This window comes from Vombatus ursinus, unplaced genomic scaffold (genome assembly GCF_900497805.2).
Source record: "Vombatus ursinus unplaced genomic scaffold, bare-nosed wombat genome assembly UNPS02013665.1, whole genome shotgun sequence".
Taxonomy (NCBI): domain Eukaryota; kingdom Metazoa; phylum Chordata; class Mammalia; order Diprotodontia; family Vombatidae; genus Vombatus; species Vombatus ursinus.
In genome coordinates this window covers 10,441-34,313 of record NW_020953443.1, presented here as the reverse complement: position 1 = coordinate 34,313, position 23,873 = coordinate 10,441, and the positions used below count along the sequence as shown (strand labels likewise).

The 23,873-nt window shown below is 38.3% G+C and overlaps 1 protein-coding gene across 1 annotated transcript; it reads right to left on the bottom strand.

The window, feature by feature from the left end:
- Positions 1-9,598: 9,598 nt before the first annotated feature.
- On the bottom strand, positions 9,599-22,056 carry LOC114040576 (coiled-coil domain-containing protein 170-like; the record flags this gene model as incomplete). The annotated part of the gene is made up of 4 exons (XM_027858683.1): positions 9,599-9,784; positions 12,515-12,659; positions 18,859-19,115; positions 21,922-22,056. Coding segments are annotated over 4 exons (723 nt in total), but the record flags the coding sequence as incomplete, so codon positions are not given.
- Positions 22,057-23,873: the final 1,817 nt, after the last annotated feature.

Genomic DNA, 23,873 nt, shown 5'->3' with positions numbered 1-23,873 from the left:
GGTTAAAAATAAAAAGAAAGGTCCCATGAACACTAATATATAAATAACATCACTTTTTGTATTGGCAAAGAATTGGAAACAAATCAGATGCTCATAGATTAGGGAATGGTTTAACAAATTAGGATACGTGAATGCAATATTCCTGTACCATAAGAAATAATGAATATGAACAATGCAGAACGGCAAGAAAAGACTTAAGTAAAGTAAGCAGAACCAACAAAATGATAGACACAAAAACTACAACAATGTAAATGGGAAGAACAACAGCAATAAATTAAAATCATGCCATGTAATTAGATTGACCAAGCGTGACCCTGAAGAAAAGATAAGAAAATGTACCAACCTGCTTTTTTTGTGCAGGGTTGGGGGGCTATAGATATGGAATATCATATATACTTTTGGATTTAGTTGATGTGTTGGTTCACTTTGCTAAACTGCTTTTTTTTCTTTGTTATTCTTTATTATCCCCATTTCACAGATGAGAAACCTGAGGCTCAGAGAAATTAAGTGACTTACATGGATCACACAGGCATTTGTAAATGTGAGGAGCAGGAGGGCTCAAGCTGTACTGACTTCAAGCCCAGCATTGTTTCCGTGGTACCACACGGCATCTCACGCTGCCCATACCTTAAGCATCAATTGTGTTTGATGCAGTCTTGTGTCCCCTGCTAGACTCAAGATCCATGAAGGCAAATGTTATGTCCTTTTTCTCTGACCCTCACAACAGCACAGTGCTTTGCACATAGTAAGCTTTGTGAATAAAGGAATAAAAGCAGGTTAGAAACAGTGTGACATAGCAGGACTAAGAACTACCAATGAATTTTATCATTCTACTAGGTATTTAAATCTACAGTTATTTATAATTCCTTCTTTAGAAATCATTGTGACATAAATTGTTTATTAATTTATGTAAATATGCTCTTAATACTTCAATGGGCCTCAGGGCCCAGACCTCACATTTGGTGACTAAGTGAACACAAACTTACTTAGTCTACTATGTCTAACTGACCCTAGGCCTCAAAACATCAAAGTTCTCCCTTGGGAATCCATCCATCTGTCTTCTGGGGGGCTTTGCCACATGCCTGATGTCTCTACCCTGTGTCTCAACCTCTGCAGAAGATACCCAGAATCCAAATCCCGTCCTTAGAAAAATTAATCCATCATGTTTCTAACTCCTGCCTCAGGACCAAGCTGGATTTATTGGTGAGTGAATGAATATAAATTTACCTAGTCTACTATGTCTAACTCCTGATAATCACACCATGCTTCATTTACCTTCTCATCTTATCCAGTCATCCAAACAAGCTATCTTGTCATCTGCCTGCTGCTCTGCACCTTTTCCTGCCCATCTCCTGCCCTGTACCACTCAATACCATCTTATATTTGTTGTCTCACTTTATTAGAATGTAAGCTCCTTGAGGGCAGGAACTGTCAAACTTTTTGAATTGGTATTCCCAGAGTATAACATAGTACCTAGAATTTAATAAATGCTTTTTCATACATACACACATTCATTCATTCTTTCATTCAATGAACGTATGATCTCATCAACATGTGTATTCCTTCCATAGGAAGCCCATTCATACCTACACATCCTATGGGATTCCTTTCATGTTCTCCCAGATATCCATTGTGCTGGAGCCTTTCCTCTAGGGTATTTTCACACTTTATGGTTATCAGAACAATCAGCCAACAAGTATTTATTGTTACAATGTGTCAGGCCCTTAGCAAAGAAAAGCAAGACCATAGTTCCTACCCTTAAGGAATTCACATTTTAATGGGTGGGATACTATGTGAATAACTAGGAAGTTACAAGATATATACAGAGTAGATGGAAGATTATCTCAGAGCAAAGGCACTGAGGGAAAGGGGAGAGTAGAAGGAACAGTCTCCTTCAGAAGATAAGATCTGAGTGAAGTTTTGAAGAAAGCCAGGAAAGCAAAGAGGAAGAGGTGAAGAGGGAAAGATTTCTAAACAATGAGGGACAGTCAATGAAAGGCAGAGTCCAGATATGAAGTTTCATACGTGAGGAATATCAGGTTAGTCAGTATAGCCAGATCACAGAGTACATGGAGGGGAGTCAAATATAAGAAGACTGGAAAGGTGGGAAGGGGACATATGGTGAAGGACTTTAAATATGAAATAGAGGACTTTATATCTGATCCTGTAAGTAATAGGGAACCTCTAGCACTTAGTGAGGGAGTAGGATAATGTTATACCTATTCTTCAGGAAGATCACTTCAGCAACTGAGTGGAGGATGGATTGGAGTAGGGAGAGACTTGAAACCAATTATAAGACTATCATAGGAATTCTGTCACATGAGTAACAAGATGGAGGACTAGACATTTTCTCTGAGCCCTATAACCTCTGAAGCCTCTCCAAAATAGAAATCATGTGCCAAAAATAAAGTGATTTCAGCTATCTTCATGGTCTACGACATCCAAAACCCAAAAGAAAGTTAAAAAAAAAGATGATCAGATGCTCATTGACTCTAAGGTAACTCAGCACCCCTCCTCCATCTTCCATACTACCAGCAGTGAAGCTATGCTAGTGGACCCAAGTACCTGACACACAGGCTTGTAACAAAATCCACCACTCCTATATCTTAGTCCCCCCTCCCTCTTTCCAGTGCCACAGAGAACCCAGTTCCAGGGTATGGAAGTTTGCTCAGGCTGTGACAAAAAGCTAGCACCCCAGCGGACAATCCTTTGGCACCAGCGCTGGCAAAGCACTGAACTTCTGGGAGGTAGGGGTTGGAGGGAGACAACCCTGTATCATCAGTGCTGCAAAGCTTTAAACTGCCAGTACTGGAATGGAAACTCCCATGGTGTCAGTGTGGTGCTCTCTGAACTCTGGTGCTAGGTCTGAGAACTTAGGAGCAGAGGGAGCCAGGCCGAGACACCAAGACAGTATATTGTGTATTGGGATGGGAGGGGAGGCAGTGGGGAGGAGAGATGCTGTGAAGCACTGCACTAAGCCTAAGGAAAAGAGCACATTGTCCAGCTGGGGCCAGTTCTAACCATCCAAAAATCACTTGGGGCAGAAGCTGGTGAACCGTGAATTGCCCAGCATGGGAAGAGCCTGAGATGCCCAAGGAAACCACCATTAGAGGAGACACAGTCAGAAAGTAAATAGAGGACCATCAGAGGGGTGAAAAAAGACTGAAATTACCAAAGATATCAAGAAGAAGAAAACTCCGAGAACACGAACATTAAAAACACAAATCATCAGGGAAAACATTAGCAACAGAAGGATATGTGGCCTCCAGATCTAATAAATAAGTTCAGATATCTATGAAGAAATGTTGCAAAACAAAAGAAAACAATCCAATATTTGATGAGACAGAAGACCCTGTGGAATCTAAGAAGAGAACCACAATACACTATTGCTGAGTGATTCAAAAGAGAAATGGAAAATATGAGAGCAGAATTTATGGCCTGCACAGCCAAAATAATGAGCAGAATAGAAAAGGAGAAATCTGCAATGGCAAGTCTCACCAAAGGAAAAAAAAGAGAGAGAGAGAAAACGATAGATTAGGAATTCAAATACACAGAAATGAAGAACAATCTAAAAAAAGACAATAACATTAAAAGAAACTCTGCTCACTATGCAAGCAAAACACACTGATCTCAAAGACAGGATGCACAGAGACAATTTAAGGATCAAAGATCCTCTAGAAGAACAGAACAGGTCAAAAAACTTTGACACCATAATGAAGGAAATAATACAAGAAAACTGTCCAGAATTTCTGGGCACAGAAAATGAAATATCAATTGAACAAACTCATAGATCACCTCCAGAAAAAAAAAAAAGCTGTAAGCTCCAAGAAACATAGTGGTTAAATTAAACAATTCAATTCAGAAACAAGTTGCATAAGCAATCAGAAGAGAGACCATCGAGCACCAAGGAAATGAAATTCAAATAATGCTAGACTATTTTGCACCCACCAGAAAATGCAGGTGGGAATAGAATAATGGTTTGAGAAGAGCAATGGAAGTCAGAATGCAGCTCAGGATGACTTACAATGAAATCTAGGCTTAACTATAAATGAAAAAAAATGATCAATAATAAAGAGGTGCTTGAAAAAATGTTTAGAAAGAAAACCATAACTGAACAGATTATTTGCTTCTTGAGCAACCCAAACAACAGAAATGCATGAGAGAGGAGTGAATAAATGCAGCAGCTAAGGACAGCAATAGCAACAGAGTTAAGAGTGGAGAGACCAGTGAGAAACTTCTTTCCAAATGTACACAAGGAGATGGGGTGAAGGTGAAGTTCAGTGCAGGTAACAGTGAAGATGGGGGCCTAGGGTATGTGGTGGACTGATTATGACAACATCCTGTCTACAGATGAATCAATGATCTTGTGGGAATATATTACAAAATAGGAGGGTGAAAGGGGGAAGGGGAACAAAGAAATAGAGGGTAGTATATTATGTGCTGGGTTCAAATCAAGGGATAGCTATAAGGGGAAAGTGATTTCAGAAAGAAAAGAACCTACAGAGGGAGTGAGTGAGGAGGAGGGAGGAAGGATTAAAAAGGGGCGGGAAGAAGGAGGCCTTGCTTTGGTGGGGGTGAGGGTGAGGTTCCACTGATGAATGTTCCTAAGTGCAAAGAAAGATGGTCTGTTAAGGGAGATGGGATCCTTGGGCTGGGTGTGGCCTGAGGGATTTTGTGCTTGAAAAGTCGACCCAGGACAGGAAGTGTGGAACTCATGGGGGCAGGTGGAACCTGGGGGAGTGGTAGAGCATGGACACAAGAAAGAGATTTTTGAAGCAAATAAGGGAGAGTAAGTAATCAGAGGAAGGTTTAATCAGTAATGGGCTGCCTAATCAGAGACATTGTGAGGAAGAGCCCTACCATGGGTCAGTGTCCTCTCTAACACTTGAATAACTGGCATTGCTTTGGAAATGAGGCACAATGGAAAAGGGAAAATCATGGGGCACCCATCCTTCCTAGAGTGGAGAGCCTAGAATGGATATCTTGGAAGTTCTGATTACATGAAGGATACAGAAAAAAAGAGATCAGATAATTATAAGGGTCATAAGTCAGAGAATGAAGTTCCAGAGTAGACCGAAAGAAAGTATGGATAATGAAGAGTGTGAGAGAAATCTTTTTGAAAAGGGGTATAAGAGGGCAACTAGGTGGTGCAGTGGATAGAGCACTGGCCCTGGAATCAGGAGGACCTGAGTTCAAATCCGGTCTCAGACCAGACACTTGATACTTAGTATCTGTGTGACCCTAGGCAAGTCACTGAACCCAATTGCTTCACCAAAAAAAAAAAAAAGAAGAAAAGGGGTATAAAAAATAAGCATTTTAAAAAATTATAAATAGGATTAGTTGAACAGAAGGAAAGGGGAATTGACTAGACTGAGAGGGGAGAAAGGGTATAAAGAATTACCAGCTAAAAGCAAGAGGGGACAAGGAACTAATAAGCAAAACCCTAAAAGGAAAGGAATAACAAAAGAGGGAACAGGAGTGAGGGGAAAAGAGCCAGTGGAAACAGCCACCTTAAAAAAAGATTAAAGTAATTAAAGGAACAAAGTACTATGTTTACAGCAGTAGAGGGGGGGGAAATCATAACTTTAAAATTATTAAAATTATTAAAAATATTAGAGGCAGATAGAGGAAAATATAAGCCTAATTTCCTCAACTTTAAATTTGAATGGGCTAAATAGTACAATAAAATGAAAAGCAGTTACAGATTGGATAAGGACCCAACAATTTATTGCTTACAAGAAACATATTTTTTAAATAGTGTATATGTATGTATGTATAGAAAATAAAATGAGGAGATGGGAAAACATTTACTATGTATCAAGTAAATGCAAAAAAAAAGCAAGAATTGAAATCTTACTATCTGACAAAGCAAAAACAAACATTTAAAAAAATAAAAAGGGGTAAATAAGGAAATTACATCATATTGAAAGGAACCATAGAAAACAAACCAATATCAGGAATAAACGTATATGCTACAAATGCTTTAGCCTTCAAATTCATAAAAGAAACATCATCTGACCTACAAGAAGACATAGACAGTAACACAATAGTAATAGGAGACTTCAATATCTCTTTCTCAGTCTTGGTTAACTCTAACAGAGAGATAAGCAAAAGGAAAAATGTGGAACTGAGCAAATCACTGAAGAAACTACAGTTAAAAGACTTATGGCATCTTCCAAATGGGACAGCAAAAGAATATATGTATTTCTCAGCATTGCATGAAACTTTTACAAAAACTGACCATGTACTAGGTTACAAATATATTGTAAACAAATGTAAAAAGTCAGAAATAGTCCTTTACAAACCATAACACAATAAAAATAGTAGTTGGTTCAGGAACCACAAACAAAAGACACAGACCCAAATGAAGACCCAAAAGAAATCCTAAATAATGAGTAGGTCAAAGAATAAATCATAGAAATAATAAATAACTATGTAAAAGAAAATAACAATGATGGGACAACACACCAAAATTTCTGGGATACAGCTAAAGTAGTCTTTAGAGGCAAAATTATATATCTACTACTAACATATATAAACAAAATTTAAAAAATAGATTTATTAATTGAATATGTATTTTTAAAAATTAAAAAGTCAACAAATACACAAACCTAAAAGAAGTACAAAGGAAGAGATATTAAAAATTAAAGGGGAAACAGGTAAATTAGAACAAAAAAGCCTTGAAATTGATTGATAAAATTAAAAGCTGGTTCTTTAAAAAAACTAATAAAATTGATAAGCTTTTATTAAACTGATTAAAAAGAAGAGAGCAGAAAATCAGACCAGTAAAATAGCAAGTGAGGAAGATAAAATCACAGCAAAACCATAAGAAATAAAAAAGTAAACACAACACATTGTGTACAGTTATATGCAAAGAAAACTAAGAACACAAAAGAAATAAATGAATACCTTCAAACATATAAAATACCCAAAATATCAGAAGACCAGGAGAGATCTTACATAACCCAATCTCAGAAAATCAAATACATCTAGCTACAAAAAAACTATCAAAGGAAAAAACTACAGGTCCTGATAGATTTACAGGAGAATTCCATCAAACTTTTAAAGAACAGTTATTGCCTATACTTCACAAATTATTCTCAAAAATTGAGAAAGTAACCTACCAGAATTCTTTTATGAGACAAACATAGTCCTACTACCTAAATCTGAGAAAGATAAAATACAGAAAGAAAACTATAGGCCAATATCATTAATGAATATTGACTCAAAATTTTTAAACAATATCCTGTCAAACAGACTACAGTGATTTATCTAAGAAATTATTCATTATAACCAAGTGGGATTTATACCAGGAACTCAAGGATGGCTCAATATTAGGAATACAATCAATATAACTAATCATATTAAAAACCAAAACATCCAAAACCACTTGATCATCTCAATAGACGCAGAAAAAGACTCCAACACAGTACAACACGTAGGTTCTTAAAAAAAAATCCTACAAAGGATTTGTAATAATTACAATAATTTACATAAAAGGACCTTTGTTAAAAAGAGTATCCAGGTGATAAGGCTGTAAAGGCTCATAGGCTGTAAAGAAGTCAAGCTTGAGGAAAGATTATTAGGTTTGGCAATTAAGAGACCATTGGTAACTTTGGAGTAAGCAGTTTCAAGTGAATGATGAATTAAAAAACAAGACTACAGAAGCTTCAGATACTAGTGAAAGGAGAAAAAGAAGAGGCACCTAGTGTAGATGGCTTTCTCAAGAAGTTTAAATGAGAAGGGGAGAAAAGGTATAGGACAATAACTAAGAGTAATGATCAGATCCAGTGAAGGCTTTTTAAGGTTGAGGAGAGACATGGGCATGTTTGTAGGAAGCAAGGAAGAAACTAGTAGATAGGGAGAGACAGATTAAAGAGTAGGGGTAATAAAAAGAGAAATCTTCTGGAGAAGATAGGAGGAAATGTGGGATGAGATCAAGGATGAGATTTGCCTTGGCAAGAAAAAGGTCAACCTCTTCAGCAGAGACAGGGACAATAGAGGAGGTAATGGGAAATATGTCTGTATAGCGCAAGATGAAAAGGAATAGAGAAGAGTGAGCTCTTGATGAATGATCTCAATTTTTTTTTGGTGAAGTATGAAGCAAAGTTCTCAGCTGAGAGGAGAAAATGAGGGGTAAGGACCAGGGATCCTCACACTGACTTTAGGGTCACACTCAAACCTGATTCTTTTGAGATTCATAGACATAATGTATAACCAGAAGAACATTTGTATTATTAAGTAATTACATTAATAAGTTCAAATAATCAGCATTATGTTTATTGGGTTTGTTGATATACACATCATTAGTCTGTGGAAACCAGTTCAAGAATAGTAGACAAGGTAACCTGCTCAATTCAGAGGTTATTGTGTATATCATCAATTCTCAACCATCTTGGATCCCTTATCTGTAAATTTACAATAATAAGAAAAGAGGAAGTGCTAATGTGTTGTAGAACTATTGTTCCCTGGACTATTCCACACCATGTTCTACTTTCACTATCAACTCTACCTCCTCCCCACTGATAACTTGGGCTCTGCCCCTGGGTCCCTCAGCTCTGATAGGTAAGCATTTGCTTTATCTTGCCAGGTTCCCAGCTTCCTTGTCACTTCCTGTCTAGCTCCACAGCACACCAATTGGTGGGTATCCTACTTCTTCCTCCTTCCAGTTCCCTTTAGGTTTTGTCTTCCCTCATAGAATATAAATTCCTTGATGGCAGAGACTATAATGCATAGCTTGTATCTATCCCACTTAGCATAATACCTGGAATATAGGGAGCTCTCAATAAATGCTTTCATCTATCCAACTATCAATGAACTATTATAGCTAAATCTCTGGTCACCACTGATCATCCTGTCTCAACTGAATATCATTGTTCTTAGCGGAGACAACCAAACAAAATATCCTTAATGTTTAGCCTATCTTGCCTATGGATCACCCTGTCTTTATCCTTCACCCAGTTTTTGAAATATAACCTCTTTCATAAAGTAGAACTGCCTCTAGTTCTCATTTCCTATAATCATTTTTATTTGAACATGGCCTCCTTTAACAACAATTCAATTTTCTCTCTTTACGGTTTCATTTCTTCAAGGGTTCAACCCAGTCTATTTTTTGCTTTGTAGAAACTAATCATTTTAATAGTATACAGTTATTGGTTTACACAGTATAATTTGCTGTCCCAGGATTTTAAAATTCAAGACTGCAGATAAAGAATTAAAATACAGTACATATTTAATTCTCATTTTCAAATAGATCAGACAAAACAGAAGTCAGATAGATGAGATGATTTATTTTGCTGGATAATATTTAGAACTGAATGTTCTTTCTCTACAATGTCACTAAAAAAGACATATTTTATCAGAAGCATTTACTTTTCAATGATACACATTGGAAGAAATAAACGGTACATTCATTTCCATGAGGGCCATACAGCTTACCAAAGTTACTTCTAAGGAGATGCTTGCCTTTTTTTTCCCCTCATTGAAGTCAGTCTGCTCAGAACAATGACCCCACTTCCTTTTGGCCAACTCTACTTTACAAATGTGAGTTCCCCAAGTGCGCACGCACACACACACACACACTCTTCACATACTGTACCTTGTTCAGCGTTTCTTTCTCTTCAATGCAGGAGGCAGTTTTTTTCTGCTCTTTGTTTACTTCTGAAACCAGTCGCATGATGGTCTGTCTGCTGGCTTTTGCCTCCATCTCATGGACATTTACAGTCTCTTCAAGAGTAACAATCTGTTCTTGCTTAAGTGTGTTTTCTTTATGCAACTCCCTAACCTGAAGGGAATAATAAATAAAAATGAACAGCTTTTTATGCTGATTTTTATGAGCGAGTGCTGATCTCTACACAATTCAGTGGGCTAACTGATCCAAGTAACAAAAAGGACAAATGCTACATTGGCCTGAAATATCCTTTCAAAAGCAACCTCTAAATTCTGCAAATATAAGTCTACTAAGCAGTCAAGTTAGTATTTTTTTTTTGGGTGAGGCAATTGGGTTTAAGTGACTTGCCCAGGGTCACACAGCTAGTGTCAAGTGTCTGGTCTGACACCAGATTTGAACTCAAGTCCTCCTGACTCCAGGGCCAGTGTTCTATCCACTGCTCCACCTAGCTGCCCCCCAAGTTAGTATTAATCCAAGAGTATCCTTAAGGAAACAATGGCAGAACTGTGACATTTTCCAAATTATAAAATAAAGCATATACTTATCAAGTCTCTGGCAGCAGTATTACAGGTATAGAAATTATCTTAATGCAATGCGGTAAGAAGAGATGACAGCAGTAGGAATGAATGTCAAGTATTTGTAAGAAGACTTTTAATTGGGAATTGCATGCATCACAGGACTGCATGCAATTATCATATAATAGTAGTAGTAGTAGTAGTGGTCGTGGTGGAGGTGGTGGTGGTGGTGGTAGTAGTAGTAGTAGTAGTAGTAGTAGTAGACACTAACATTTATATAGCACTTTATGTTTTGCAAAGTTTTTTACGAATATTATCTCACTTTATCCTTACAATAACCCTGTTTTACAGTAGAGAAAACTGAGATAGAGGTTAAGTAACTTGCCCAGCGTCACATAGCTAATAAGCATCTGAGGTCATAGTTGAACTCAGGACTTCCTGACTCCAAGTTTACAGCCCTGTACACTTTGCTACCATGTCAATCTCATCCATGTGAAATATACTTTGTTAACTTATTTCAGTAAGAAGTACTTTTGAAAAATCTCTTTTTTTTTTCAAAAAAACCTCATTTTATTTATTAATTCAAGGGTTTTTTCTTTTTTTCTGTTCAATTATGTTAATCTCTTCTTTAATTTTCAGAATTTCTATTGAGGACCAATGACAAAGAATGCTCTTAACCTCCAACCTCTTAACGAAAAAGTGATTGACTCAAGATGCAGAATAAGAGATACATTTTTCATATGGCCAATGCAGGAATTTGTTTTGCTTGACTATGGTTCAAAGCACTGGGTTTTTAAGACTCAGGACCTTGAAGTTATAATAAATAAGCTTAACCTATGGAGAAAATGAGACCTCCCTTCTTTGTGGAAGTAATGGAGTATAGGTGTCGAACTAGCAGGTCCTGGTTAATGGGCCAGTGGAAGATTCTACTTGGGACAGATAGAGTGCCTAGATTCCTGATAGAGACCAAGGGCAAGAAAGGTTGAAAGAGACAAGATGCCATTTCTCCAAGGCCCAGTGAACATTAGAGTCTCTTACCAGGGGATGTTGTATGTAGTAAGTTATTTTAAGTTTTCTAAATAAATCCTAAAGGAGGGGTAGGTAGGTGGTGCAGTGGATAGAGCTCTGGCCTTGGAGTCAGGAGGACCTGAGTTCAAATCCAGCCTCAGACACTTGACACTTACCTCAATTGCCTCACCAAAAAGTCCAAAAAAAAAAATCCTGAAGGACCATGTGTATTATTTATCTGAAGTAAATAATCTTTCATTCTAATTATAGTAATCATGTTTTGCTTAACACCTGCAACATGATGTTAATTTTTTTATATAAAAAGCTGACTTTAAGCAATCTATACTCCTACTTTTATAAAGATCCAAAGTGAAATGCTAATGTCATTGAGATCAACTTTTTCCTTTGGTTTTGTTTCTAACTGGACAGGTAGATAGGCAATGTAACTTTAAAACACGTGGATAGTCAAATACATACATACACATATGCATGTATGTATACATATGCTGTATGTGTGTATATAGATAGATTGTACATATCTATTCATTTACATGTTATCTCTTGCACTAGAATGTAAGTTCCTTGAGGACAAGGAATATTGTTATTTTTTCTTATTTGTGTCAAGAGTACTTAGCACAGTGCCTGGCACAATGGCTGTTGTTGCTGATGCAATTGTTGTTTGTCCTTCAATGCCATGACTTGCAAGTGAATTGGATTTAAGTAAGGGAGCAAAGTCACCAGCCTCACTTTCTCCTCCTAAGTTATCTGGGTCCAGTGGCAAGATATAGATCAGGACACCTGGAGATGGCCCTAGACCCGCAGGGTCTTCCCCTCCCTGACTGATTTCTTTTTTTCTTTGACTAGGTAAAAGAGGCCATTCTTTGTCTCATTTCTCACCTAGCCTTAATCAATGAATGGACTTGCCTCAGTCAAACTGAGACCTGGGAAAGACCTTAGCTTAAAAAGGCCAAGGTCTCCCACTGCATCTGGAGTCTCACATAATAAGCACTTAATAAAAGCACACTGTTTGATGTATTGTTGATTTAATTTGCCAAACTACAGATATATTTAAAAACAATTAAGCAGTCAGCATAATCTCACTAAGGTCAATTGAGCCAGAAAAGGCCTTCAAAATCATATTGATCAAAATCATAACTCCCTCATTTAACATAGGAGGGAAATGGGGCCCAAAGATATAAAGTGACTTAATCAAGGTCATTCAGCTGTTAGTGACAGATCTGATTTGAGTCCAATTTCCTTCCCACATAATTTTTTTACCATTTCTACAGAAAGTAAATTTTGTTAAATTTGCAACAAACACCTTTGAAATGAAATGCTCCTGAGATTCCTCTTCATTCTTCATATCCATTTCTAAGCAGCCAGAAAGTTGGATTAGAAATTCCTCAAGTTTCCTGCTGTTCTTAGCGGCTTGGTTCTTGCTTTCTTCATTTTCTTTTAAACACTTTCTAACCAGCAAACAACAAATACATCAAGATTAATAATACTGGAATGCAATGTTTCACAAGCAAAATTGAGAATTGTAAACACTTTTGTACATGCCAGCTTACTGTTCTCATAGAGGCTTCAACAAGAATGCTCTTTACTAAAAAAAAGAAAAAGTTGTTAGCTAGGGTTAAGGACCAGTCTTTTTTTTTTAAGCTAGTAAATTTCATGTCTTGACTAGAAGCTACAACCCAATGTGAAGCCGGGAAGAACAAAAATAATTAAAGATGTGCATAGTCTCCTTCCTTGCCTTGTTATAAAACGTTTCTCACACTTACCTTCCCCTATCACTAATTTCTTTCAGTCATGAGCAGGCACAAAATCAGTAGTGAATTCGAGTTCAATGATATGCACAGTAGATTTAAAATATATTTAAAATAAAATGCCCATTATTAAGCAGTTATAACATCATAGGCCTTAAAATAATGCATGTTTTCTCAACTTAGCAGCCTAGAATTTGCCTCTGTCTTTCTGCGAGAGGAAGGCTAGAGGAAGAAGTATAAAAGTCTCCTAAAGCCTCCCTTTAAAGAGGGTCAAGAAGTTCAGCCAACTCTTCATTTTCCACCAGTCACCTTGCTTGGCTTCACTCTGCCATCATCAGGTCCCCGCCTCATAGCCTCTGTCCTCCACCTTCTCAGCTTTCCTTAGTGTGCAGACTTCCACCATTACATTGTAAACTCCTTGAGGGCAGGGACTTTCTCTTTCTTAATTATACCTCCAGAATTTAGCATGCTTGGCACATTGTAAATACTTAACAAATGTTTATTTTACTATTGAATTGCTAATCTAACATCTTCATTTTACAAATAAGAAAGCCAAAGTCCCAACAGATAAAGTGACTTGCCCATGATTACATAGAACTAAGATGAGAACCAAGATATTCCATGTCCTCTTAAGATAGTTTAAGATAAATTATTTTAAATTTTTCAATATTGTCTGCTGATTTTTTTCACTTTTTGTTTTCATTGGAATAGCAATAGATATTTCCAGGAGCCAAGGGGAAGAGCTTTTTTGTATAGGAAGACAGAGATATTTTGCACTGGTAGGAGTAAAATATAAAATTAAGACCTTTGTAGATGAAATAAAGAGCAACTAAGATGGCACAGTAGGTAGAGTGCCCAGAGTTAGGAAGACTCATGTTCACCAGGTCAAATTTAGCCTCAGACACTTACTAGCTATGTGACCCTGGGTAAGTCACTTAACCCTATTTACCTCAGTTCCTCATCTGTAAGAAATGAGCTGGAGAAGGGAATGGCAAACCCCTCCAGAATCTTTGTCAAGAAAACCCTAAATGAAGTCACAAAGAGTTGGACATGACTGAAACTACTGAACAACAATAAGCTGAAAGAAGTATTTAGTAAAGGTGGAAGTGTAGGACTAAAGCATGGAGAACATTTAATTTTTGTTCTTGCCCAACTTCATTTACATTCATGTACAAGAACACCATGAGTACAGCAGACTTCCAAGTACCTTCAGCCTCCATCTAATTTTGTGGATTGTTGTATTTGGGGGAAGGAGGAGTTAGGAAGCAGGGAAGCATAGTCCCTGATTTGGGTTGTAGAGAACTGGATCACTACAAGGTATTTAAAGGAAGTTGCAATGAATTTCTATCCCTTATCTGGGACTATAGACTTTGAATCGGACCTAAACATAGGTACACACATACACACACACACACACACACACACAACTTTAGCCTGGTACTTGTTGGCTGACTTCTGTTGGCTGCCCTTAGGTAAGGGCAATGGTTCATGACTTCAGCTCCGGGCTAAAGAGCTATTAGCTTGTCTTTGTCAGGGAGAGACTTTTCTAGTCACTACCCTTTAAACCACGGGTGCCAAGAACCTAAGAGATGGCCCTGAGGAACTGAATAATAATCATAATCCCAATATGTAGCACTTTAAGGTTAGCAAAGTGCTTTACAACAAATCTGCTCTTCCCAACAGCCCTGAGAAATAGCACAGAAGATGGTAGCAGAGGAAAGATTAATAACTATGAGACCAGAGGAGATGTCTAGCTGAATGGAGGAGACTCAATAGCTGTCAGATAGTAGAAGAAAGTATGATCACCAGAGGACATCAGCATCACCTTGAAGCATCAGATAGGGTAGTTATCCTAAACAATTCCATAAGTGTGCACCTTCCATGTATGTATATGTTCCCTGAACAGACAAGTTCTTAACATGTGTCCCTTCATGTAGGTTGTGTGCCTGGATGTATGCCCTCAATGTGTGTTACTTATTCATTTGTATTCTATGTGTGTGCCTGTGTCTGTTCTCCTCCACTAGTAGCATCATAGCCCACGAAGAACATAACGTCACATTTGAGTAAGGTCATTCCTCAAAGCCCTTCTAAATATAAAAGGATCAGGAATGGAGCTGAGGAGATAGACAATTACCTCACCTACTGTGCTTGGCATTGTCTCTGTGCCTTCCCCACCCTCTCATTTCCATAAGAGAATGGAAAAGATTTAGGGTTTGAAAACTGGGAAACTCCTGAGCTATTTGGTAGTTTGAGAACAAATAACTAATCTCTGATTTACAGCCTTGCATTCACAATTTAAATGGAAAACTCATCAGTAAGTAGGGTGAGATCTCTGCCAGAGGAACTCAAGCCTCTGGATCAGGTTCTAAACCAAATGTTCTTTATCTTTTTTGTGTCATGCCCTTCTTGGGCAGTCTGGTGGGGCCTATGGACCCCTTCTCAGAATAATGTTCTTAAATGAATAAAATAAGGCACATAGGATTTCAAAGGAAAACAGTGATATTGAAATAGGGTGGGGGATTTTTTTGTCTTTTTGAATTTAAGTTCAAAATTAAAAAAAAAAGAAATAGTTATCAAAATACTTTTTAATATAAGCTATGGCTATGCCACTCTGGGCAAGTCACTTAAATTCATAGCAATAGAGACAGTCTCTAAGAGTCTAAGTTTCAGGACAGTTACAGATCTATGTTCGGAGAAGAAATTTTCCTATAGAAACAAAATCATACTTCTTCCCCATAAAATACATGGAATGCAAGGTTTTAAAACAAGAACCAAAGGGGAAAATGTTTTAACTGGTAGGAAGTCTTAACCACTTACAGGTGCAGAAACCTACAATTTTTAATCTTGCTGGGGCCTAGTCCACACAATTGCCCCTTATTCTGGCTAAATACCATGGAGGTAACCTACTCTCCCTTTTAGCACCCTATGTGTATCATCTTTCCCAACCATAATGCAAGCTCTTTAACTGTAAAGATTGCCTTTCTTGCTTGTATCAGTGCTTAGCTGAATACCTGGCACCCAGTAAGTGCATAATAAATGCTTTATCATTGAATCAATCAACAAGTATTTATAAAACACTTGCTATGTGCCAGGCACTCTGCTAGACGCTAGTGACACAGAAAAGGGAAAACACAGTCCCTTCCCTCAAGGAGCTCACGTTATAATGGGAGAGACCACAAGCAACAACTAAGTGTGTGTACAAGAGCTATAGAAGCATAAATGGAAGTATAAATGTCAGAGTGACAGGATCAGGAAAGGCCTCGTATAGAAAGTGGTATTGGGGGCAGCTAGATGGCACAGTGAATAGAGCTCTGGCCTTGGAGTCAGGAGAGCCTGAGTTCAAATCCAGCCTCAGACACTTAACACTTACTAGCTGTGTGACCCTGGGTAAGAAGTCACTTAACCTCTAACGCCTCACCAAAAAAAAAAGAAAAAAAAAAAAAAAAAAAGGTGGGATTGGAGCTGAGTCTTTAAAGAAACCAAGGAAGCCAGAAGGTGGGGAGGCGAGGAGGGAGAGTATTCTGGGCATGGGGCCAATGAAAAGCCTATCTCAATATTCCCATGTTTCAAGAAGAAAAGTCATCTTATTTCACTTCCTCACTGAAAGAAATGTTTTCTAATCGTTGCAAAAAGAACAATCAAGTTTAATCCCTGAAAATGAGAGTAGCCAGATCAAAGTCCCAATCAACTACAAGTCTTCAAGAAGCATAAAGATGGGCTAGTCAAACAAAAATATTCAAGTTCACGTAAGCTTGTGCTCCAATACAGAGTTTTCATTTCAGAATTTCAGATGAGCTTTCTGAAATATCAGTGGCCATCTCTAATACTCTAAAAAGCCATTAAGAGGCACTTTAATGGCAAAATGGACTCATTACAGTAATTGGTACCACTTTTTACAGACAGTACATGGTAATCATGATTACTGCTTTCCTTCCTTACCATGTTTATTTTTTTTTCCTGCAAAGTTTTTCACTGTGCTCCACGTGAAATAAACCATATAATTACAAGTCCTCAAAAGCATATCATATTTCTACTTAGAAGAAATGTAGAACAATAAAAGATTAGTTTTGCTGTGACTCATTTAGCTGTTCCTCTTTTGAACCTATAAGAACTGTATTCATTCTTTGAGATTCAAGATAGGCCCCCAACAGACTCTATTTTCCCTCTCAGCTACTCCACCAGAAAAATGCCTAAGAATTTATGTAGGGTAGGTTAAAAGCCTGGAAAGAGATGAGGCCAACTATGTATTCTTTTTTTTTTTTAGGCAATTGGGGTTAAGTGACTTGCCCAGGGTCACATAGCTAGTAAGTGTCAAGTGTTTGGTCTGAGACCAAATTTGACCTCAGGTCCTCCTGACTTCAGGGCCGGTGCTCTATCCACTGTACCGCCTAGCTGCCCTAAAAGGTTCTACTTCCTTTTTTTTTTTCGGCTAGGCAATGCGGTTAAGTGACTTGTCCAGGGTCACACAGCTAGTAAGTGTTATGTGTCTGAGGCCGCATTTGAACTCGGGTCCTCCTGAATCCAGGGCGGTACTCTATCCACTGCGCCACCTAGCTGCCCTCATCTATGTATTCTTAATAAAAGCAGGAATCTGAAACAAAGCTGATTGAGATGGAGAGCCATCTCTAAAGTAATTTCTCCTAGAAGGTTTAATTCTTTACCTTTTCCCCTCACACTCACTTGCATGGGAAACCATCTAAATGGCCAGCCTCAACCCTTTCCAGGCTTTGATCCCCTCGCTATACTTGTTATCTTATGGCCTCAATCTTACTTTTTACAAACTCTGTTTCTCCAGATGTTTGGTTGATTTACTAAAAATAATAGTGGCTAGCACTTACATAGCACTTTGGGTTTTTAAAGTGCTTTACCCATACTAATCTCATTTCAACCTCACAACCTTAGAGACAGGTGCTATCACTATCCCCATTTTACATATGAGGAAACTGAGAAAGAGAGAGGCTAAGTGACTTGCCCAATGAGACCAAATTTAAACTTCTGTCTTCCTAACTCCAAGTCCAGGTCTCTATCCACTTCACCACCTACGGGCGTCAAAAAGTCTTTACTGTGATTTGGGGGGAAGGGTGTTTTTTAAAGGTTTAAATGTTTCAATCCTTATTTAGGGCAATCACAAATCTAGTTCCAGATCAGTTACTAGCTTTTCCAGAATTCACTGGGGTTGAATGAACCCTGCTTACAAATAGGTTCAAAACTATGAGTGCACCACAGTGTTAATATTATAAAAATGGTAGCTATAACTGACAATTATTCTATACTTTCAATGCTTAGAAGGCATGTAGGACAAGAATTACTGTCCCTATAAATCAACCAACAAACATTTATTAAGTGCCTACATGTGCCACATCCTCTTAGGCACTAGAATTAAAAGACATATTTTATAGGTAAGGAAATTAAGACTGCCAGAGGAATAGAGCCATAGGGAGACTCTTATCTTAATTCTCCTTACTCTAAATCCATTCTTCCTTCTGTTATACAGGGATGACTTAAGAAATATACCAGAGTACTCTGGGTCATGACACATCTCTCTGAAAGGGTTTATAAATGAATGTTGTCTTCTACCCTCATCTTTGACTCAACAATTTAAATTATCGCTCCAAGCAGAAGCTGCAAAATGTGAGTCTGATATTTAATTCCATTTTCATACATTCTGAATGAATACTGAAGAATATTGAATTTGTTGAGGTTATTGTTGGCATATAGGAAGAAAGGACTTGTAAAATTTTTATGGGATTATAAAAACATTTAAGATCAAAAGACTTTTGAAAATTGAATTGCAAGGCCACAAAAAGGTGAGATGTCTATCACATTGCTTTTGTCCCCTCAGACTATAGTCTGGTGGCTTAATATCAAATGACGTGATAGTTTATTTTCACTTGCTTACTTTAATTTAGCTTCCAAGTCCATGATTTTCTTCTTCAATTCCTGATTCTCCTGGGTTGCAGCCTTAGCTGTTATTTCTGTTCTCATTTTGAATGTGGTTAGTGCTGCAGATTCTTTCTCTATCTCCTGAACCCTGTCTCGCAATGACATGAGAAGAGAGGACTGTCTTGCATTGTTTTCTTTATAACTCTCCATTTCAGCCTTCAACTCTTGGCATGAGACTTCTTTAGAAAACATCTTAGACCTGAGATCCAGAAGCTAACCAAGAAACAAAGAAGTAAAAAAGAAGAAACTGAGGAACTTAGCCAACTGAATTTAAGAAACAAATATTACAGTATCATCATTTTACCTAAATTTACATTATTCTCTCCTATTGTTGATTATCCTTTTGCACCGAATCATCTTCTATATCTGAATATGAAATACCAAAGAGAAAAATGATATCTAAACAATGTTATTTATTCAGGCCTTCCTAAAAGCACTTAAGCAACTTCTTGAGTTTATTTTATTCTCTTTCAAAATACATTTGTGGTACATTTTGCAATTGTGTACCCATTTTCAAAATCTGTGTTGCATTGTTAATATTGCTACATACTGCTTTTTAAAATGAAATGAGAAACAAATAATTCATGTTGTTTGTGATTTTCTAGGTATAAATATCTACACACACACAATCAAATATTCATCAAAACTGTCTCTGTTTACTTTATAGTAAAAAAAAAAGTGTAAACGAAAAAGAGAAAAATAACACAGGCTTTAAAAGGACAACCAGAATCAAAGGAAAATCTCTACAAAGTATATACTAAGAACAAATTTTACAGTACAACGAAAATCTAAGACAGTGGGATTCTGAACACAGTGTCCTAGTGAAGCCATGATCCCAGTAAACAATATACAAAGGGCTTTCTGAACCACCCTTCTTATATATCTCTTTTCAATCACCAGGGCTACAACTTCAGGTACAGTTAATTTAATCACTGGCAGGCTTGCAATCACAGTGAGTTAATCCAGATCATTCCTATGAACTCAAAGGCAGCTAGGTGATAAAAATGGATAGTGTTGGGCCTGGAGTGAAAATGACCAAGTTCAAATCTGGCCTCAGATCCTTACTAGCTGTTTGACCCTGGCTGGGCAATCACTGGAGAAGGAATGGCAAACCACTCCAGTATCTTTGCCAAGAAAACCCCAAATAGAGTCACAAAGAGTCTAATGAGACTGAAAAGTGAACAACAACTACCTATATATCAGCTGTAAAATGGGGATAATAATAGCACCTACCTTCCAGGGTTATTGTGAGGACTAAATGAGATAAAGATTATAAAGCATTTAGCACACCTGGCATATGGTAAGCACAATATAAATGTTAGTAAGTATCATCATCATCATCATCATCATCATCATCATCTGTGAGGGACTGTCTGATGTTGCTTACTGCCAAGTGGGGATTGTGGCAAGATGGGGTAGGAACTGGGTATTAGGAAGTAACAGGAGCTCACGCTCCCGAGGCAGGGGCTGTGCTAGGCGGAGTTGTGGTGAACTGGGATGAGAACTGGATATGGAGAAGTAACCGGAGCTCATGCTCCTGAGGCAGTGGGCAGTGCTATGTGGAGCTGTGATAAGCTGGGGAAGGAACAGGATACAAGGAAGTAGCCGGAGCGTGAGCTGCTGAGGCAGGGGGCTGTGCCACGTGGGAGTGGGACCACAGAGAACGAGTTCCCTTTGTTTAGTCCCCTCCCTAAGTGCAACGTCAACCCCAGACGCCTCCTTCCTGTGTCCTTCCTGACTTCCTGGGTCACGTACTTTCCCTTTGTCTATGCACTGACCCCAGACACCTCCTTCCGGGTATCCGGTCCTAGCCTCCTGCGTCACTTCCTCTCCCCTGGTGCGCTAAACACAGACATCCCCTTCCGGTATCTGATCCTACAATCAATGACTAGTAGGCGGGCTGAGGAGGAGGGGCTAAGTAGGTACTTAAGGGACAGTAGTGGTTGGAGCTCGCTCTCTCTCTTTGCTCCTGCTCTCTTGCTCTGGCCTTCCTGCTTGGCCTTGCTGTGATGGCCTCTGAATAAAGCTTGAGTGTTGGCACCTCCTGATCAGCTTGTCTCTGTGTGTTTATCCGGGTAGGCTCCGAAGACTGGTAAGTAGTATGACCCTGGCAGCCTGCTCCTTATAGGAGGAGAGTGTACGGCACGGCCGGCACAATCATCATCATCATCATCATTATTATTAAAAGGGTTCCTGGTTCTTACGCAGAGAAGTAATTTGGGACCAACACAGGCCTTCAGAAATAACTGAACCTCTTTTAGAATTTGTGAGGCATGATACAGTGGAAAGACAACTGGATTTGGAAATAGGATTTGGGTTTAAATCCTGAGACTGACACTCATTCCACTAGTTGTATAAGCTTGGATAATTTTCTTAACCTCATTGGACCTCAGTTTCCTCATCTGTAAAAATGAGGGGGTTGAACTAACAGCAAGAGCTCTTCCAGCTCTTAAGCTATGATACAATATTTCTATGCTATGACCCACTACAGACTTGATTCAGGAGCCCTGAATTTCCAGGTAACAGATGGGTTTCAATATGTAATCATGGGTTCCAGTCATTTTAGAGGGGTACTTTTCTATAATTTTTTCCAGAACCCAAAGGATTCAGAGTCATTAGGGAAAAGAAACCAGGAGTGGGTTTCTAAGTCTACAAGTCAGCTCAGACCAAAAGAAGATATGTGTAGAAAGATTTCAGGCTTCTTGAGCCCATTCTAATCCCAAAATAGTGTCCTCAATTATCTCCAGAGTTGACCCGAGGTTTATGTTATTAGGCAAAAACATTATGCTCTGAGATATAAAGAATACCTAGCTCCTAAGGAATGTTGCATTGCAATCACAATGTTGGGGGTGTTAGCTACCCATTAGGAGGTGGCATTAAGACATACTCTCTCACCAAGCCATAAATAATGGTACAGGGAAAGTAAGGGTCCACTTTCTCAATAGTATGTACGGTTAATTGCTATTCACAAGAATTGAATCAGCACAATTAAATTAAGAGCGAAAAAGAGAGACTTTACCTCAGACTGAACACATTCAAATTTGACCAGAGATGCAGCAAGTTCACTACGGGCATTTTCTGCAGCTTTACGATAGTGATTTAATTGCTCACGAGTGACAGGGACATCCAAAAGATGATCCTGGAATGTCTCCACCTAAAAAAATGAAACCAAGAAGTGTGCCACACAACATTTTCCTCCCCAGGGAATCAACGCCAAACAAAAATTCAAATGTTCTTTGTACCCCAAATGCATCAAGTCATATGCTGGTCAGATTCTGGCGTTCCCATTTTCTGAAAGCTAAAAGAGATCCTAATGGCTTTTCAAATCAAATGAAAACTGCTAGTTATATGTTTTAGGGCATTGTTTCAACAGATTAATTCTTAGGTCCCTTTCTGCTCTGTGATTCCCTCACCCCCAAATGAAATCCTATTTCACTATTATTCTGCCTCATGTTCTACCTACTAGCCAAGCAAATCAAAACTAGATAAAGCATGTAAAATGCTTTGCAAAAGGGCAAACCTTGAAAGGAAGTATGATAAAACAGACAGTCATCCTTGGAGCCAGGAAGGCATGGATTCAAATCCTGCTTCCATACATATTGGCTGGGTGACCCTGGGCAAAACAATTAGCCTCTTAGCGATCTTTAAGATGAACAGTTGCAGAGAAGATGCCAATCTAAAGTGGTTAGGATAGTTTCCTCACCAAAGAGTCTCCTATACCAGCAGAATGCTAGCTCCCTATACCACACACACAGTGCCTGGCATATTGTGCTTATTAGCACAATAAATGCCTGTTATCTTGACATAAATGTAAACTACTATTGTTATTATTATTATTAAATCTGTTTACATTTTTATCATCTACCACCACTAAGCCTTCATATGGACCATTCCCCTAACACTACCTTCACTCTTTCTAACCATGTCCCTTATGTCCTTGCTAAAAACTACCCTCCATGAAGGCTTTTCAGAGTAGATCAACCAAAAGCCACATGCTCTTACATTGGCCCACAGAGGAGAAAGGGGACCTAAGAATCGATTCAATGTAACTCATATTTGAACAGGAATCCATCGCTTTTACAATATCCCCACCAAATAGGCATCCTTGGATAAACCACCACCTTCCAAAGCATTCCATTGTGGGAGTTCTAATTGTTAAGCAGTTTTTGTCCTTACATAAAGCCTAAATCTCTGCCTATTGCTACTGGTTCTGCCCACTTGGGTCAAGCAGAACAGTCTAATCTCTCTTTTATGAAACAACCTTTCAAATACCAGAAGTCAATAATGTAGCCCCTAAGTCTTCTCCAAGCTAACTATCCCCATCTGAATCAATTATTGCCCCTAAGCTGTAATCCTCAGGTTGCTCACTATCCTACTTACCCTTTTCTGGAAATTTTCCAGCTTTCTCAATGACTTTCCTAAAACATGGCAGCCCAGTACTTGAGATACAGACTGCCTGCAATGACTAAGATAGAAACACAGTAGGCCTATCATCTCATTCATTCTACCTCTCAATGCAGTCTAAGAGAACATTAATAATTGTTAGCTGCCATGTCTCACTGTTAACTCATATTGAGCTTTTGATCAACTGAAATACTTTGATCTTTTTCACATGAACTATGCTTCTCCCATCTTGTACTTATGAAGTTGATTTTTTTAACCCAAGTGTACAATTTTATACCCCTGCTCAACTGACTTCTCCCCAGCTCAATGGATGAAATTACAGAAAGTAGGGGACAGGTAAAAGGGACAATGAAATGTTCAGGTCTTAAAATGAATTAAGAGAGAGAAAAATAAAATTCCACTCAAAGCAACTACAGAACATATAAAATATCTAGGTGTGCACCTACCAAGAAATGTATAAGAATTATATGAATACAACCACAAAACACTCTCTTGCATGGTCTACTGCCTTCCACTGCCTTCTGGGGAAGTAGAGAAATACCACTCCATCAAGCCAGGTTTCCCACC